General features: G+C 60.6%; 2 protein-coding genes and 1 long non-coding RNA gene across 10 annotated transcripts in view; 1 reads left to right on the plus strand and 2 right to left on the minus strand.

Moving 5' to 3' along the window:
• Nucleotides 1–422: 422 nt before the first annotated feature.
• Nucleotides 423–10,197, minus strand: ZBTB47 (zinc finger and BTB domain containing 47). Of its 3 annotated transcripts, XM_070050974.1 has the most exons (7): nucleotides 9,239–9,455; nucleotides 7,971–8,035; nucleotides 5,098–6,663; nucleotides 3,627–3,774; nucleotides 2,955–3,070; nucleotides 2,381–2,525; nucleotides 423–2,168 (listed from the first exon to the last, which is right to left on the minus strand). In XM_070050974.1, exons 1-7 carry the CDS (start codon nucleotides 9,315–9,317, stop codon nucleotides 1,801–1,803), a joined length of 2,487 nt encoding a protein of 828 aa, XP_069907075.1. In that variant the 5' UTR covers nucleotides 9,318–9,455; the 3' UTR covers nucleotides 423–1,800. The 3 variants fall into 3 exon arrangements, with proteins under 3 accessions (XP_069907075.1, XP_051707785.1, XP_051707782.2); XM_051851825.2 differs by lacking the exons at nucleotides 7,971–8,035; nucleotides 9,239–9,455 and adding an exon at nucleotides 10,003–10,197; XM_051851822.2 differs by lacking the exon at nucleotides 7,971–8,035 and having other exon boundaries at nucleotides 9,239–9,629.
• LOC103349147 (uncharacterized) lies at nucleotides 9,719–16,310 on the plus strand. Its single transcript, XR_011379578.1, has 4 exons — nucleotides 9,719–9,932; nucleotides 10,910–11,150; nucleotides 11,279–11,486; nucleotides 13,408–16,310. It is a non-coding gene; the product is annotated as an uncharacterized lncRNA (long non-coding RNA).
• The window catches only part of NKTR (natural killer cell triggering receptor), a 47,090-nt gene continuing 42,970 nt past the window's right edge, over nucleotides 14,452–18,571 (minus strand). For all 6 annotated transcript variants that reach the window (XM_070050971.1, XM_008260249.4, XM_008260248.4 and 3 more), the window contains one exon: nucleotides 14,452–17,155. In XM_070050971.1, the coding sequence (XP_069907072.1) occupies nucleotides 17,068–17,155 (88 nt within the window). In that variant the 3' untranslated portion in view covers nucleotides 14,452–17,067. The remainder of the gene's footprint in view (nucleotides 17,156–18,571) is intronic.

Raw genomic sequence — 18,571 nt, forward strand, 5'->3', positions numbered from 1 at the left:
CCTGATGAGATGCCCAGCACTGGGACCAGAGATTAGAAACAGCAAGGGGGGAGGGGAGACCCTGAGGACATCATGGAAGCCCAGAGATCAGGGGTTACAGGACAGAACAAGAGCCACAGTAACCAGGAGCCTGGTACCCCCCCCTCCAAGTCTGGAGGTGAGGGATCTGCAGAGTCTGGAGTCAGACAGAAAGCTCCCTGTTTGGGGAGGGGCCCACCTTCTCTCCCCAGGAACAGCAGGGGTGCCTGAGGGTGGGACTGCAGGCTCTGGGTTTTAGGGTTCCAGTCTCAGCCCCCATCCTCAGCCAGGCCAGGGAGGCAGCTGGCATCAACCCCCTCCCAGCCCACAGGACAACCAGGGTGGTGTGGCTTGGGTTATAAAATCCTCACATCACTTGGGCACTTTGGGCCTGCCCACATCTGTACAGAATAAAGTGCTTTGTTTATTGATGATTAAAATGTCCCCAGCCCCCAGGGCCTCCCAAGGAGGTCGGAGGGGTTCGGTCCCCCTCGCCCACCAGCCCCCTTGAGCCCAGGCCTCTTCCCACTCCGGCCATGCTGGGAAGGTGCAGCGTGGGGGGCAGGGGGCGGGGCGCAGCTGGGTGGTAAGGTGCAGAGTATAACGAACAGAACCGTATCAACACAACAGGAAAGAGCTTAACTAGGAGACATGTAGCTTATGGAACCTCCCTCCCCATTTCAAAGGCAGGAATAAAGACGTTAAATGACAACCAAAAAAAAGGGGGGGGGGGATCCTATTAGTGCCAGCCTCATAGGGGCAAGTATGGGGCAGAGTCTGGGCCTCCCCCACAACCCCCCGCAGCCTGAACACGCAGGCTTCTCTCACTGTCCACCACTGCAGAGGCCTGCGAGGGACGAGGACACTGGGGCTGGCTGGGGGCAGGCTGTGGCCAGGTCTAGGGGGGAGGATGAGGCCTGGTGCTGGCCTCTAGAGATCAGAGACGGACATAAACGCACACATCTCCTTCTGGCATGGGGGACACGGCCAGGGTGGCTGGTGAGGGAGAGGGGTGCTCTGTGGACAGCAACCCTGTCCTGGCCCCACTGGTAGCACCTTGAAACCCTAAAACACGCGCCCGAGTCTCCCCCCTGAGTCCCTGTGCCTGGGGTCCAACCAGACTGCCCAGCAAAGGCCTGCCCCAGAAGCTTCTGGGGATGTCTTGCCCAGGGCTGGAGGGGTGGTGGGGAGAAGCAAACCCCTGGGGGCCAGCCCCCGCCCACCCCACTCCAGGCAGCAGAGCTGGGTGAGCAGTTATCAACCTCCCCACTCCTACCCAACAGGATCCTGGGCATCCAGCCTCAAGGTCTGTCTGGGTGTCTGCAGCCCTCAGCCTGGGTCCACGACTCCTCCACGGGCACCCCCCAACCTGCCCGTGGTGCAGGAGCAAGTTAGGGGCACAGAGGAGGTGGGGATGAGCCACTGAGACCGACCGAGGCGCAGCCTGGCTCAGGCCTCCGCAGAGTGGCCGGCCAGGCCTGCTGCCTCCAGCACCCCCTCACCTGGAGGGGGGGCGCCGCGAAGTTTCCTCTCTTTTCTTTTTCCTATGCTTAAAAAAAAAAAAAAAAAAAAAAAAAAGAAAAAGTAAAGGCTTCAAGGAGTGGCAGAACAGAGGACACTTTGCAGGTGTCCTCCAGAGCCAGAGCCTGTCCAGCCGCTTCCAGGGCTGGGGCAGCAGCCCTGGCCTATGCTGCGGCCCTCCCCAAGAAAGAGGGGAGGGCGGTGAGTCCCTCCTGGAGCGGACCCCCTGGGCTCCCGGGCGCAGCAGGTGCAGTCCAGCTGTTAGTTGCTGGCGTTCAGCCTGCCGCCAGCGTTGGCCGTGTTGGGGAAGAGTGGCGGCGGGGGCGGCAGGTGAGGTGGGGGCGGCAGGGTCTGGGGCAGGCCCGAGAGCAAGGGCAGGGCGTGGGCCGGGGCCTGGGCCTGGGCAGGCGGCAGGCCGGGGCCGGCAGGCGGCGTGTCGCTGGCCAGCGGGTGGCTGACGCGGAAGCACTTCTCCTTGTGCGCCTTGAGCATGTTGGAGAAGCGGAAGCGCTGGCCGCAGACATCGCAGGGGTACGGCTTCTCGCCGGTGTGCGTGCGCCGGTGGCGCTTCATGTTGGGCCGGCTGGTGAAGCTCTTGCCGCAGATCTCGCAGATGTAGGGCTTCTCCCCTGCGGGGCGGGCGTGGGCGTGGGCGGCGGGCTGTCACTAGGGAGGCGCCGCACCCCAGCCCAGGCGCGCGCTGAGCCTCCCCAGCCAGAGCCAGCCCTCACCCGCAGGAGTCTCAAAGAGAAGGGTAAACAGGCCGGATGGGAGAAGGGGTGTGGCCGGGCCTCGTGGGGCGCCCCCCTCCGCCCCGCCCCCGTCCCAGGAGGCGGCGCACCTGTGTGGGTCTTCATGTGCTCATCAAAGTACTGCTTCATGTTGAAGTCCTTGCCGCACCACTGGCACATGAACTGCTTGTGGCCGATGTGGATGCTCATGTGTGAGCGCAGCTGGTACTTGTACTGGAAGCGCTCGTTGCAGTTCTGGAGGCGGGGTGAGGGCCCAGGCACAGCATAAGAGCAAACAGCTCCCAGGGTCAAGAGTGGACACACATTGGGGGGGGGCGGGGCTCCCGGGCAAGGGGGTAGGGAGGGTAGAGGCGTGAGGACCAGCCGAGGGGGCTTCAGGGGCTGACCACGCATGCACCTGCAGAGAGCCGGGTCATCCCCACCTGCAGCTCTGCTAGCTGTATCTGGAATCTCCCCTGCCGGGGGTGGGGGTGGGGGGACACCTCTCCCCGCCCCAAGGCTCCAGCCCATGCAGACTTTGCATCCTGAATGTCTGGGGCTGGGTCAGGGCATGGGAAGAGGGCCCGGCCAGCGGCAGTGGGAGGGCCTCTCTCCTGGCTCCTGCTTTACAGCAGCTGCCGCCCTGCTTCCCGTCCACGAGGTGGGCAGGGGTCCAGAGCTCACCTCACATCGGAAGGGCTTCTCCCCAGAGTGCTGGAGCGAGTGCACCTTAAGCGACATGCTGCGCTTGAATGACTTCCCGCAGGTCTCGCACGTGAAGGGCATGTCCTTGGTGTGGGCTACAGGGTGGACACCGTGGCCGTCACGTCTCAAGGCCTGCCTGAGCATCCCCACGCTGGGCCCAGACCAGCAGGCCTGGGCCACCCTTCTTCCCTGGGACTGACCCTCCACACTGTCCAGGGCTGCTTCCTGGGGAAGACCCCTTCACACAAGGCTGGCTCAGTCAAGTCATGGTTCTTTGGCTTCTGGCCAAAGCAAACAGCCACAGCCGCCTTGCCTCAAAGCTTCGAGGAAAGATGGAAGGACCCTGGGTGGGACTGGCCTCCCCTCAAACCCTAGCCCCACCACTGGCTTCTCACTTAATCGGGATGCACAGCCGTGTGCCAGCTGGATTCTGGTTCCCACCTGGCATCTGATCCAGACGCCCTCGTGCAGTGTACAACTGGCCCAAGTGTGCATGGCAGCCCTGGCCCAAGCCACCTGCCACTGCGGCCTGCCTCCCCGGGCCTCCCAGCTCACCCCTTTACACTGCCCTTGGACATGAAGTCCTTGCTGGCACCAGCCAGGAGCTGGCGTGCCTCGGTCCTCTGCTCTGCCCCCAGCAGCCAGGCTTACCGACCATGTGCTTGCGCACGTGGGCCATGGTGTAGAACTTCTTCTCGCAGATCTCGCACGAGAACTTCTTCTCCGCGTAGCCGTGCACGATCTTGTTGTGCTCATGGAGGGACCAGAGCTTCTTGAAAGCTTTGCCACATGTCACACACTGCAGGGCGAGACAGCGTCAGTCCCCCGGGCTGAGGCAGGACCCTTCCCCAAGTCGCTGCCCCTCTCTGGACTCAGTTTCCCCACGTGAAACATGCTGGGCCCTTGATCCAAGGACCAGCCCGATCTGATGCTCCTACATTGAGGGGAGGGGTAACTCCGAACACTTAACCCACCCACACACCACGACTACCACCTGGGACCCTCCTTCATCCTTGAACTCAAGTGGGATCAGGGGTCATCGCTTCCGTGGGGCACAGAGTGGGACATTAACACTGCTGCCTCCCCCTGCTGGAACCTGTGCCCTGACACCAGACATCCCCAAGGGGATGGAGCACAACGGGACTGGCTGGGGAGGACTACCAGAGGTTCTGGGGAGCCATCAGGCAAGGAGAGGCTGGGAAGGGCCGTGGGGACCACAGCCCCCTCCTCCATTCTCCTGTTTCTCTCTTCAGGACACCCCATGGAGGTGGGAGGCAAGGGCTTGGGCAGAAACTGGGTCAGGGTACCCATGTCAGAAGGGACATAAGCTTCTCTCCACCTTCAAGAGGGAGGCTCAGCTGTTCAGCAGGTGGAGCGTCCAAGGGCACTCCAGAGGGCAGGCAAGTGGGAACAGGTGCGTGAGGGTGGGGCAGGTTACCAGGTAACGCCCAGGTAACACTTTCTCCGCCGGGTGCTGCAATTAGCAATTAGCTTGGGCAATTAGCACCCGCCTACCTGCCAGCCTTCCCTTCTTCTCCTGGGCCAGAGAAGGTGAAAACCACCTTTGGGGACCCTGGCTGGTCCCCTGAGAGGTGAGGCTGCCACAAACACACTGGCAGCCAGCCCAGCTCCCCTGTTTGGCCCCAGCTTTTCCCAAATTTCTCAACCAATCCCTTTTCCCCAGGCCCCGGCCAGCTGGCATCTCCAAACAGCTGACTGCAGGGACCTCCTCCTGCTGGGCTGCCCTCTGCTCCATAAAGCACCTCTGTGGGAAGTAGCAAATGGTACCCGCCTCTGGGCAAGCCCCTCCTCCCTTCCTGTGGACTTTTGTGCAGTGCGCAACCTGTGAAACAACCCGCCGTGGCCCTGCTGGCCTCCCTGCAGCCTGACGGATGTTAAAACGCGGTCCGACTCCTCCCTCCCCAGAGCTGGCTGGCCCCGGGCCTCTGCTGCTCGGACGACTCCCCACGTTCATCCTGTGTCCCCATTCTCCTTCACTGCCCTGGCCAAGGGCACTCACTGTCGGGTCACAAGTCCTCCCTGTGCCAAAGCCCAGCCTCTGCCCCTCTCCTTCGCACTGACGGCCTGGGCCTGGGCAGGCCGGGAGCCCCGAGCGGCCCACCTGGATGTTGCGCTCGCAGTCGGTCTGCCGGTGCAGCAGCAGCTCACTCTCCAGCAGGAAGCGCTTGCCGCACTGGTCGCAGATCTGCATGCGGCTGTGGGTCACGTTCATGTGCTTCTCCAGGTACCAGCGGTTGTTGAAAACCCGTGGGCACTTCTGGCAGGGGTGGTGCTGCTTCTCCTCCAGCTTCACCTTGGCCCCCAGCCCGTCGGGGGCTGCCGCGGACACGACCCCCGGGGGCGGCTTGGGCCGCTTCCCACCCCGCCGCCCGGACTCCCCGGGCTCAGGGCTGCCCCTGCGCCGAGCACTCTCCCGGGACCTCGTGGCCATGCGGCTGTGGGAAGGGGGCTCTGCTTGGCCGCTCCGACGGCCCCCGGGGCCTGCAGGGCCCTGCCTGGCCCCAGCCTCCCCCTCCTCCTCCTCTTCCTCCTCCTCCGAGCTCTCTGGATCCTGCTCGCTGTGCCCTTCCTCCTCCTCCTCTTCCTCTTCCTGCTCACTGTGCCCTTCCTCCTCATCTTCCTCCTCTCCAGGACTACCACCCTCTTCCTCCTCCTCTTCCTCTTCCTCCTCCTCCTCCTCGCCCCCACCACTGCCACCACCCTCCTCCTCCTCTTCTTCCTCCTCCTCCTCCTCTTCGTCCTCCTCCTCCTCCTCCTCTGAGTGTCTCTGCAGCCCGTCCTCCCGGCCCAGAGCCATGGCGGCTGGGCTGGTCCCAGTGCCCGGCTTCCCCTCGGGGCCCGTGGACACGTGCAGTGTCTGGTTGTTCAGGTTCACCTCCACGATGATCTGGGACTGCTCCTGGCGGCTGTAGGCGCCAGGACCCCCGAGCTCTTCTTCCAACTCCTCCCCACCCTCCAGCTTGCACAAGCCAGTAGGGGGCCCGCCAGCCTCCTCGCCGCCACCTTCCTTCTCCTCCTTGAAGAAGGGCTGGGCCGACCCGAGGGCAGCAGGCACTGTGCCCTCAGTGGTCCCCGCTCCGTCCTCAACGCGCACCGAGTAGGGGTCGGGGCCCTCGCGGGCGTAGATCTTGGGCAGGCCGGGGGCGTCGGCCTCCTGCTTGATGTCGCAGTAGTAGGACGGTGCAGCGGGGGTGCAACTGGCGGCTGGCTGGGCCAGGGCCACGGTGCCGGGGCCCGGCGGGCCTAGGGAGCGGGCATCCAGCAGTTCCTGGCAGGACGCGGCGATGTCGGCCATCTGCAGCAAGGAGGCAGCGCTGAGCACCTCGTGGACGTTGGCTGCGTTGACCAGCAGCTTGGACGTGTAGATAAAGTTGAGGATCTGTTGCAGGCCTCCCGGCGCCAGCGCCTCCAGGGACAGCTCCACGCGCTGCAGCTGCTTGTTCTGGGTGAAGAGCGAGTGGAAGAACTGGCTGTAGGCGGCCAGCACGCCCTTGTGCGCCGGGAAGACGCTGCGCTGGGGCACCAGCACCAGGTCCACGTCGCAGAGGTCGGGCTGGAAGAGCCGCTGCTCGTTCAGGCGGCCCATCAAGCAGGCGAAGTGCAGGGCCACGTCCTCCACCAGCGAGAACTCCGCCGCTGGTGAGTCGGTCGTCTTCTCAACCAGCAACTGTGGGGATGGCATTGAGGGTCAAGGGCAGCACCGCCGTGGGGGAGGCGGCCTGCCCCTCCCGGCCCCACCTCCCAGACAAGAAAGCGGGGCTCTGGGGGACTCAGGTCTACCCCAGCTGCCCCTCCGGGTGCATCCTCTGGTCGACCATGAGCCGGCATCCCAGGCGGCAGGATGGTGCGCAACCCAGAAGGCTGCAGAGACCTTTAGGTGGAAAGCCCAGCCCGGGGCCTGTCACTTCTCCCCTCCTGCCCTGTGGAGGTCGCGAGACCCAGACAGCCCCAGTAGCACCTGGGCCTGCAGCTGTCACCTGTACCAAGCTTGTGAGCAGCCAGGTGCCTGGGGCCCGTCCCAAGCTCTTTTCCCTCAAGGCCCCCAGGTCCCAGGTCAGGTGCAGTTCAGGCCCAAAGGCTCTGAGACAGCCCCATTTGGGGTGGCCCTGCCACTCAGGGGGTGGGGGGTTCTCTGGGGGAGGCCCTGGAAGTCTGATGGATCAGATGGGTCAGCTGGGTCCCCAAATGGCAACCGTGCACACAGCATGTTCAGTACCTGCCAACTACCTGCCTGGCTGGCCCAACCCCATGGGTTCCAGGGTCCAGTTCTTCTCAGCCTGCCCATAGTCACAAAGCTGACCAGCTGCCCCTGCCAGCAGCCCCCTTGGGGTTCTGGGATGAACTTGGTCTCGTCCACCCACAGCCCCACCCCACCCCCTGCCGCTAGTCTGCTGGCGTGGTAGGCCCACACTGGGCAGGGAGGGCCGTGTCTGGGGTCCACAGCTCCTCCACCACCTGAGGACAAGCCTTCCTAGGCCTCAGGAGGAGCCTTACTGGAGCCTGCAGACCTGCCCTGGGCCCAATCTGGCAGGCTCCTGCCCACGGATGCCATCTTCCTTGAGTTAGACACCACCATGTATACCCCTCTGTCCCAGGGCTGCTAGCTTGTCCAGGCCTGGCCAACGTGACTCACACCCGGCACCAAGCCCCCTCCGGCCCCTTCTCTGACTGATCCTCTGGACCAAGCCCTACTGCACAGCGGGGGAAACTGAGGCTCAGAACGGGAGGGTCCCACACACCACAGCCCTGGCCTCCCGGCTCTGCAAGGATGCCACGTCCTCGCTAGGCTGGATGCTGCCGTCTAGGACCCCCTCCCCCGCCCCACCTGGAGACCAGCTGGGCTTCTCCAAGCCTCTGCACCTGTACGTCAGAGAGAGGTCAGGGTATGCGGGGTTGAAGAGGTGCTCCACGTAAGGGCGGCGAGGAAAGTGGCCTGGACAAGCTGGCTGAGGCCAGGCCTGCTGGGGAGCTCACCTCAGGCCGCAGGGCCCCTGGCCTCTCCGCCCTCCTTCTCTGGAATGCCTTCCAGTGCCCACTGCCTAGGGAAAGGGCAACCTTCCATGAGCACACCTGGCCCTGGCCCTCCGGCCTCAGGCGCGTGACCTGCCCCTGTTGCAAGCAGGAGCCCTAGCCAAGCCAGCACCACCCCCTGGCAGCCCCTCATCCTTGGCTGCCTGCGCCCCTCCCAGGGCAGGGCACAGGGATGCCTCTCAGGGCCCTGAGCAGCAGCCCCTCCCACCAAGGGCCCACCAGCTGTGCTGGCCTCCCTGGGCCAGATGTGCCAGTTCTCTGAAGCCAGGGACGCCTCCCCACCCCACAGACGGCTCTGCCAGCTGCAGCCACACACGCCACCCCAAGCCTCGGGCACTGCAGGCTGGTTGAGCCGCAGGACCAGGGAGGTGGTCAAGCCCACGGGTCATCGGCGGGTTCCCGTCCTGAAACCCTCTGTGGGAGTCAGGCTGGGAGGGGGCCCAGGGACACCTGCTGGGGCTGCTCTGAGGACTCCACACCTGGCGGGTACCTTGTCTCACTGGCAGGAAGCCGCTGGCTCCCACCTGCGCTCCCAGCCTCCCTGGAAGGCCTGGTGAATGAGCCCTGCGCGCCCGCGTCCCTCTGCACCCCCCTGACTCCCACCCCCAAGCCTTTCACCGCGGTCCAGCAGTGGGGGGCCCCGGGCTGGGCGAGGGGGCACAGGCTCGTGACCTCCAGGCTCCTCCTTCTGGGGAAAAGGGTGACCGCGTTCTCCAGCCACCCCTGCTTCCCTGGGAAACAGATCCAGAGAGGGAGGAGGACCGGCCAAGGTCACACAGGAGTTTGGACCAGAGCTCCGGGAGCCCCCTGCCCTCGGCCCGGGGCCATCCCGAATCCCCAGGCGGGGCGGCTTCGGCGCCCACGTGGCCCAAGGCCCGGGCGAGAATCCGACTCCCCCTTCCCCCTCAGAACCCAGCCCGAGGGCGGCGCCGTCCCGGGCGCAGGGAAGCGCCCCCCTCCGCCCGGGCCGAGCAGGACCTCAGCCTCGCGCGCCGGCGCCCCCACCCCAGGAATTTAACCCCCTCCCTGCCGAGCGCCGCGCCACGGCGCCGCATTCCTGGCCCGCGGGAACCCTGCAGTTGGGGACGCAAGGACGGGGGCGAGGCGAAGATCCCCGCAGCCCCTCCCCCCGAGCCGGCAGGCCGTGCGCTCCTGGGGGCAGAGCTGGCAGGTGGGCGGATAAGCGGGGGGACAGGCAGGGCCCTGCGTACCATGGTGCCGTGGCGCTGGGGGCTCACAGGGCCCCGCGGGATCGCGCTGCCCCCGGCGGCCAGGCCCGGGCCGCTCCATGAAGCGCCGCGCTGGGGGCCGCCCCCGCGCAGGGCCCCGCGACCATGGCCCCCGGGGGCGCGGCCGGGCGGGCGGAGGCGCAGGGCCGCGGCGAGTCCAGCGCCGAGCAGCTGCGGCCCCAGAGCCTCGGGCGCGGCGGGCGGGGGGCGCGGGGCGCCGATTGGAGCCCGCGCGTCAGCTGGGGCCGCCGTCTGGACGCTTAAAGGGCCAGGCCGCCCTGCGTGCCGGCGGGGGGCGCGGACACGCGTGGTGTGCGGCATGCCCGTGAGACGCCCCCTCCCCCGCTCCGCGCCGCAGGCCTCCGCCCCCCCCCCCAAGCCAGACCCCAGGGCTCACATCCGAGCAGAGGGACCCCGTTTCCACCCTCCCGAGCAGAGCCCCCTTTCTCCTAGGAAGTTCGTCCGGGAGTCTAACCTCGGTGCCCCCAGGCTGCGCCACGGAGGCGGGGCCCGGGTAGGAGGCCGCGGGGAAATCGGAAAGCGGGGTGTTCCGGCCCCTGCAGCCTGCTGCGGAAAAGGCTTCCCGCCGGCCGCTCGGAGCGAGCGCATCGCAAGGGACTGAACCCGGCCATGCTCTCCACCCCAGTCCTCTGGCCTCCGCCGCTCTGACCTGGGGGTGAGTCTGGGGTCTCGGGATCAGTTCTGCTCCCTGTCTCCAGGACTCGGTTCCCGTGGACCCTACCTACCTGGTGGCCTCCTCTGGCTGCACAGGACTGCCCAGGGAAGGAGCCGTAAGAACCAAGACCACAGCTGCAGGGATCAAGGTGGCTGGCCCCGGGGCCAGGGGATGGCGGGACCTGAGGCCCAGGCCCCACGGTCCCCCTCGGCCGTGGGACCACTGCGATGGCCTCCCTGCTTGCCTGCCTGGGCTGTGTCGGGGAGCTGCTGCCAGCCTTGCGGAATGCTGCTCTGGCAGGGACAGCCGTGGGGGCAGGGGGCTGGCGGTCCTGGCAGGCTGCAGAGGAGTGCTGCCAGGCTGAGCCGGCCGGAGGGTGGGGACCGTGGGGCCCTGGGCCTGACCCGGTGCAGGTGGCGCCTGGGCCACCCCTGGGGGGTGGGGGGCTCCGAGGGCCTCCTGTGTGACCACGTCATCAGATACCTTTTCTGCATGCACCGTCTCTAACCCGAGCTTGCTGTCCCAGGTTGTCGGTCACTCTCACCACATCTCCCTGGCCCGTGCACCTGTGCTTACGTCCAAGGGCAGGCCCAGCCGCTTCGATGTCCCCTGGGTGTGCCTAGATGCCAGGGGAGGTTGTGCAGCAGAGTCTGGGGTCCTGGGCAGGTGTCCTGGAACAAGCTGATGGTGGGAATTGCGCAAGATTTCGTTCGAGTGGCTCGCCTGAGGTCTGAATGAGGGGAGGCCCCTGCAGCCAGGGCCATCTCAGGGGCAGAGATGAGGTGAACAGAGTGCCAAGCGCCAGGGGAGGGCGAGGAGGGACCTTAGAGGAAGAGAGATGCGCAGCCCAGGGCTGGGGTGTGTGGGAGGCACCCCCCCCCCCCCCAGCAGCCGCGTGGGTGTGCAGACAGCACTGCTGGGCTCCTGGAGGCCCCAGGCTGAGGCCAGGCCAGGGTGTCACCCTCGTTCCTCCACAGTGCACTTCCTCCTCTGACTCACCATGGCTCCTGGCATTGGCTTGCAAGGTGGTGAGGGAGGGACTCGGTGCCCATTGGCTGGACAGGGACACTGAGGCCCAGAGCGGGACAGATCACTCAGTCCGGCATCGGCATCAGGAGCCAGGGAAAAGGAAATCTTGGCGAAAGAGATGCCGCCTCCGAGGGCTGCCGGGAGCACTCCTGGGCCCACTTGCCAACAAAGCTGGCCGGTGAGACCAAGGTAAGAACACCGGCTTGTTTGTGACGGTAGTTGGGCTGGGGGGGAGGGCTAAGAGTTGGGTGAGAAGCTTGGGGACAGGGGCTCATCTCCCTGCAGACTCCAACTGCCCCCCCCCTTCCGGCTTGCAGCCCATCGACGGAAGAGCTCCCTGTGCAGAGCCCGAGCTCCCAGAAGCACCTGCCATAGTGGGTCCAGCAGGAAGGAGCTGTTGGAGGCCCTCAGTCTAGTGGACCCTAGTGGGGCTGCTGGGAGCTCAGACCGGAATGTTAACATCAGCGAGAGCAGAGGGAGAGGAAGGCTCTCCGGGCAGACAGTGGCAGCTGCATCGGCCAGGAGGTGAGGCTCTATGGCACCTGCAGGGAACTGGAGGTGATGGCAGGTAGAGCAGAGATGGTGTCCCAGGGCCAGTGTGGTTGGTGGGAGTAGCCAGGAGACGGCAGAACTGCTATTGGCGAGGGACACACAGTGGGAACTACACCTCTGGGGAGATCCAGGCAGGGTTCCTTGAGGGGCAGATGGGATTGGGAGGGTTTTCTAGGCCAGAGCTGCCTGCCCCAGAGTGAGTCAGGAGTTTGTCAAGGTACTGCCCTGGCAAGGCGGAGCTCACTGATCCTTGGGACACTCGGGACTGGGGGCTGGCCAGGTCTGCTCCTGCCCCTGGAGGCCAGCTGTTTTTTTCCCCCCACAACTTTCTGGTCTGTTTAGCTCCACGGACCCACACTGTGCTGAGGGTGTCCCCCGACTGGGGAAGTGAGATTCACCTCCACTGAACCTGGAAAGAGCAGAGCAGACAGGTGTGTGTCAGGCAGAGCACGGGGCAGGACCCGGCTTCCCTGGGGGCCATGGAGCTGTGTGTAACTGAGCTGGGGGAGGAAGAGAGCAGCAGGTACAGGGCCAGGCAGCTCCCCCAGCGTGGGGTCCACAGCCACCCAGTAGGTGCTGACGCGGCTCCCTGTGGAGAGAGAGAGCACAGATCTGCTGGGTGCGGGTTGCGGCGGGAGTGGGCATTGCAGCTGCGTGCGTCCTGCCTCTGCTAAGCCCAGCACTAATAGACTGCAGCTGCCCTTGGGTGGGGGCCTAATGCAAACCAGCAGGTTGCCTGGTTCCCTCTCCCAGTGCAAAAAAGTCTTGGCATTGGAGGCCTCCCTGGCAGCTTCTAGGATCTGCTCCCACCCTGTTGGTTCAATGGACCCTGGGCCCCTCACTAGTGACTGAGCCTGGCCCTCCACATGAATCCTGGGGGGCTCCTTTCCTCCTCCTAGGGGCCACCACCCCAAACTACTCTGCCATGTTTGGTTCTAAGCACTAAATCCACCATGCTTCCAGGAGGGAGGAGTCCCTAGCACCCCGCGTTTCAGATGAGGGGCTCAGTTATAGAGAGGTTAAGCAAATTGCCTTACTCTTGTTACCCAACTGGGACGTAGCAGGGTCAACTTGAACCCAAGCAGTCTGGCTGTGGCCCTCTGCCCAAAAGTCTTATTTTTTCCAAAGTAAAATCAAATTAGGCAGGGGACAAGGTCAGCGGGTCTTTGTTGGGATGCCTTTGGGCACCTGGCCTGTAACAGATTTTAGTTGCCAGACGCCCTGAGGCTGGGCCAGGCCCTCTGGGAGGTAGCCTCATCTCTAGGCTGGTCTTGGAAGGGATGGGCACCCAGGGTCATCTATCTTATCTGGTTGCCCCAGTCACATGTGCCTCCTTGCTGGGCCAGTGAGCTAAGTGGACAGTCTGACTTACTGGCCACACTGGAGCATGGCGGGCACAATGTGTCCACTCTATTGTACGCTGATGGCCTCGTGGATCTAGGATGGCTGCAGATGACCCCTCTCTGGGCTAGCCTGGGTTCTGCAGCTGTGAATGCAGCTCAGCAAATGAAGCTGGAGCTTTGAAGGACTATGTGGATGGTGCATAGTGAGGCTGGGGTCTCCAGGAGGCCCAAGTGCTTGTCCACAGCCCCAGACTTGGCGCCCACCAGGGGCCTTCCGTCTCGGGGAGCACAGCCTCTGCCTTGCACCGAGCCCTTGCAAGACTGGTGTGCACACGGCACACAGGTGTGTGAACACGTGTTCTCTCCGGGCCCAGCACTCCCACAGCTCTCTCCTTTCCCTGGGCGGCAGCAGAAGCGATTCCTTGTGCTATAGTCCGGTCCTCTCTGCCTTGGGAGGGGTGGCCGAACCCTGGCTGCTCCCAGTGGCAAGGCCATCTTCAGTCTCTTGCAAGGGTGTTTTCCTTAACTATTATTTCCTCCATAATGCCTAGATCATTCACCAAAGTCAAGACCACGGCCCCTGACACATTGCATTCGGTATTGCCCCAGCTCATCAGTATCACAATAATGCTCAGGATCCTAGCACTCACTGGGAAATAAGGAACTTCATCAGGGGATTTCCTCATGGCAAAGACTGGCGTCATCTTAGAGTCTATATGTTAAGGGCCAGCGCTGTGCAGTAGTCTAAGCCTCCGCCTGTGGTGCTGGCATCCCATATGGGTGCCGGTTCATAAATTTTAAAAAAAAGTTAAAATTGTATTTTTTAAGACTGATTTACTTGAAAGGCAGAGCAAGAGATACATTCCATCTGCTGGTTCACTCCTCAAATGGCCACAATGGCTCAGGTTGAAGCCAAGAGCCCAGAACTCCATCCTGGCTTTCCAGGTGATATGGGCCCACATACTTGGGCCATCATCTACTGCCTTCCCAGGCAAGTTAGCAGGAAGCTGGATTGGAAGAGGAACAGCCGGGCCTTGAACCAGCACTCTGATATAGGATGCCAGTGTTGCAAGCGATGGCTTAATCCACTGTGCCACAAAACCAGCCCTGGCTGCGTTCACTAAGAGAAGACACACTCCTTTGAGCCCAAGGAGACAAAAGTTCACTGTATTTGCTCGGCAAGCTCTCATGTGCATGCTAAAAATACCGCCCCAGTGTTGTCTCTGGGGTGAGTGACGTGTGCCTGGTGAGGTGCCATCAGGCGTGGAAGAGGAGCCTGGCAAATTAATTGACTGTCCCTCGGCAGCAGCTCACAGATGGGAAGGGACCTGGTCCTCCCTCAAGAGAAACCTGGATGCAGGTCACATCAGCAGGTGCCAACAAAGCCTGCAGGAAAGCTGGTGCCCAGGGGCAGGAGGCCCAGGCGCCATTAGTGCTCATCGTGTAGGCTCCCAGCCCTGCCTTCCCCCGCCACTGACACTGAGCTAGACAGGAGGCCTCTCCATGGGCTGGGTCGGCAAAGAACCCTATGTGGGTTCTGCCGCTTCAAAAAGACTATTCGAAGTGTGGATGATTAAAGAAAAATGAAACATGCAAAGAGTTGGACCAAATACTTTAATTTCTACAAGGTCCCCTTTCAAGTCTTGGGGAAGCTGAAGTGAAGTGTATACAAAGTAGACATTGCTAATATGTACGAAAGTATTTTCTAGTTTTCGAACAATACCGGCTATTTCATCAGTAAACAGGACATTACAAAAACAGTCCAATAATGCATTTTCTATTAAGCACAATACACAACATAATTCAGTTTTATTAAAAAATAACTTCACAATGCAGAACAATCGCCTTTTGGAAGAAGCTGTTCCTGCAGTTCATGTCAGTCAACACAAGTGGCCGCTGCAGCTGAGGGCCAGCCTTCCCCGCTGCAGAAACAAAGAGGCTTCCAGGGCCGTCCTTTTCAGGGTGAGGTCCCAGGACAGCCGAGATGAGCACAGGTAGTTACTGCCTGTGGAGAATTCTGCAGTTTTCCCTCACCCGCCCACGCACTAATCCCCAGAACCTATGAGAATGATGAGCTCTCTTTCCCGCAATTACGTTCTGTTCTATGGCACGACTGACCTCTGTGGGTTTGATCTAATGGCATGGACCCTGAAAACAGAGAGGGAAGGGATCTGCCGCATGAGAAAGAGCAGGGCTGGAGGGGAGCCCTCCAGCAGGGATGCAGGCAGCTTTGAGGGGCCCAGAACCGCCCCGCACCCCAACTTCCAGCCAGCAGAGAACTAAGTTCTGCCAGCGACCTGAATGAGTCCGGAAACCGATCCTTGCCCAGTGCCTCCATAAAGGAATGCTACCCGCCAACCCTGGATTTCCACCCTGTGGGACCCTGAGCAGAGGGACTCCAGCCATCCCATGCCAGACCCAAGAGCTACACAACTGGGAGCTAATAAATGGGTGGTGTTCTGAACTGTTGCACTTTGGGTAATTCCTCACAGAGCAACAAAAAGCTAATGCACTGCCCAGGGGTAACGTAGCTAACCTGATTAGATTCGGCGTGTTCTGTTTGGGTTCTCAACACCTGCCTTCCGGCTGAGCAGGGGTAAAGCAATAGTCTCCGCAGGCGACTTCTGAAAACCCTGCAGGTGAGGCAGACTCTGACCTGCGTGCCCACAAGTACCCTCTGACTCAGTCCTGGCTTCCAACTTAAGTCTTGGGCGACTTGGCAAGCAACTGCCCACCTAACCCTGTTTACATTCGTTGTCTGGGTGACAGTCACCCCTCCATCAGTCAAGGGCTGTCAGCCCACCCCCGGCCCAGAGGGTTCTCTTCTACTTCCCTAGTGTTCCCCAGCAAGGCCTGGGGCGGAGTGGTGCCGAGGTGTGTGTCACATCACATCGATTTCTTCTGCATAACTGCATCAAGCTGGCACTAAGGTGATTAAGTACACTTGGGGACAAAACACTGAAGAGTAAAAAACCACACATACACTACATTTTACAGGGCAACTTATTTCTGGAGGCCCCGCCCAAAGACATGAAGATACGTAAGGACCACAGCACCCTGCCCACTCTGCTCCTGGGTGCACGGGGGTCAGGCAAGGCTTCCCTGGCTGGAAGGCGTGGTGGAATCAGGAAAACCGTGCTGGTGACAGCAGGAACTGCTGAGGTGGCGTGTCCCGTACACGATGGACTGAAGAGGAAAGGCCTGCAAACTCTCCAGAGGTGGCACTTTGCTGCTGCTGTTACTGATGCGCACTCTTCAACCCGCTCTTCCAGGAGCACAGACAGGCAGCAGACCTGAGTGGCCACGTTCCCTACCGCCAATCTTGCCTGCTCAGGGGAGAACCAAACCACGACTGTGTTTGAGAGAAGCGCCCCAAACTGTCAAAGTGAAGACAGCTCAGAAGAAACCATTTTTGGTGCCAGTGAATAAAAAAAAAAGAAATCCCCTTTGTGTCTGATGAACCCTGACGTACGAGAGTAATGCTCACCGGGGCACCTGAGGGCACCAAGCACCAAAGCATGAACTGGAAGAGGATGTTTTCCAACCCAAACTTGTGATAGTATCTATTAAAAAGCACATAAAACAGTAAGTCCTCAGAGACGCTGCACGTATGTCTAGTTAAGGCCGACTTACTCTTCACAGCCTCACCCACAGCCTGAGAGGCAAGGCCGACCGTGGGTGGCACGATGTCCGCACTCCTGACCCTCTGACTGCTAAGCAGTGAGGAGGGAGTGAAGAAGCCCAGAGCCCCTACCGTGTGCTCCTCACTACGGGCACTGACCCCGGGGGCTGTTTTGGGAGGACATGGGTATGACTGTTCTTCACAGTCCTACGCTTGGCAGCTTATATGCTAAAACCTGAAAAATGGGCAAAACACATCTGTATTCTAAGGAATACAAGAGATGGAGAGAAAGTCTACCTAAGATAATATTGTAAATTATACTTGGTACATTTCACAATTTCTTGATTCAAGAAAACGAAATTCACTTCCATAGTTGGCTACTGTAAAATGTGGCATAAAAATAGTTCTAGGAGATACCTGTATTTTAAGTTCTTCTGTGCAGATGTAAATGAATAACAAGAAGTGTCTACCTCTGAAATTCACCTCTAATATTGAAATAGAACAACAGACTTCCATGAAGTTTCTCAAACTTTTAAGTTACCAGATATTTACAAATAAAGTTAGAATTTGTATCAAAAAACAGACGTTTTCAACTGTATCTGCTGCTTTCACTGGGGCTCCGGTGATGAGAGTAACTTCGGTCACTTTCACTGTCGGAGCCATAAGATCTGCAACTCCTGTATAACACAACACAAACGCAATATATGAAAATCTTTTAACCATCAATCCTACTTTAGTATATGTGCTGCCGAAGCGAGCACTAACCATGAATCCTTTCAATTCCTCTGGCAATTTCTTCTTTGATTTGAGTGGCTTGAAAACACTACTGCATAGCAGAGCACGAGGGGAGGGCAAGAGGGGCACTCACCACAGGAGCACCATGAACTTCTCCAAGATGTTTTAAGTGACAACAGTAACAAGGTTACAATAAAATAAATATCTTGGGAAATTTACTTGGAGTCCATTTGTGCAAATGAGCAGAATAATTTCCATGTTAACAGTACACGCATAGTTTCATTAAAGGTACGGAAAGCAAAATGCGGCCCAACGAGGGGTGGGAATGGGTCTGTGTTTGAACAAGGCCACTGGGATACTGAGTCAAGATGACATGGTTATGGCCACCAGTCAGGTATTTTGTGGGCACCTTTCCTCTGCCCCCTCCCCCAAAACCCCAGTAGACAAGTAGGTTTCTCTGGGACTCAAGGGTGTGACAGTGGCCAGACAAGTCAGTCAGGGGCGGTGAGAGCCCAGGAGGCGCAAAGACTGACTCAGGCACCGGGAGGGAGGGAGCTCAGCACTGGTGGTCAGAGGGCTTTCTGGGGCAGCGTGTTACAGCGGAGACCTGCGAGGCAGGTGGGAATCGTTGATTTCAAGAAGCTAAAGAGGGGATGGTGGAGCAAGCCTCTGTGCCTCCAGGCAAAGGGCCCACATTAAAGGAGAGGAGCAGGGAGGCCATTGCTGTGGCACAGCAGGTAAAGCTGCCACCTGCAGTACCGGCATCCCCTATAGGCACTGGTTTGAGTCCCAGCTGTTCCACTTCCGATCCAGCTCTCTGCTATGTCCTGGGAAAGCAACAGAAGATGGCCCAAGCCTTTGGGCCCTGGCACCCATGTGGGAGACTCAAAAGCAGCTCCTGGCTCCTGGCTTTGGATGGGTGCAGTTCCAGCTGTTGCAACCAGTTGGGGAGTGAACCAGCAGATGGAAGACCTCTCTCTCTCTCTGCCTCTCCTTCTCTCTCTGTGTAACTGTTTCAAATAAATAAATCTTAAAAACAAACAAAAAACAGGGGGGCCAGGAAGAGTCCAAGCTGGAGTGGGCAAATGCACGTGATGCTGAGGAGCTGAGACCCAACCGTGGAGGCAGTGGGGAGCCCGTGAAGGGTGTCCAAAGCTCAGATATTTTACGAGGATCACTGTCGCTGCCACGTGTGGGGGAGGATAAGACCACAAGCCACCAGACAGGGGCATCAGGAAAGTGACCGTAACGACTTCTGCAGTAGCCAAACTATGTTACCTAAAACATGTAATACATACATGCATTTTCCTAAATAACGGAGATACAAACCTCAATCCTGCTGACACAAATAATTATGA

The sequence above is a fragment of the Oryctolagus cuniculus genome, chromosome 10, assembly GCF_964237555.1.
Source record: "Oryctolagus cuniculus chromosome 10, mOryCun1.1, whole genome shotgun sequence".
NCBI classification, from domain to species: domain Eukaryota; kingdom Metazoa; phylum Chordata; class Mammalia; order Lagomorpha; family Leporidae; genus Oryctolagus; species Oryctolagus cuniculus.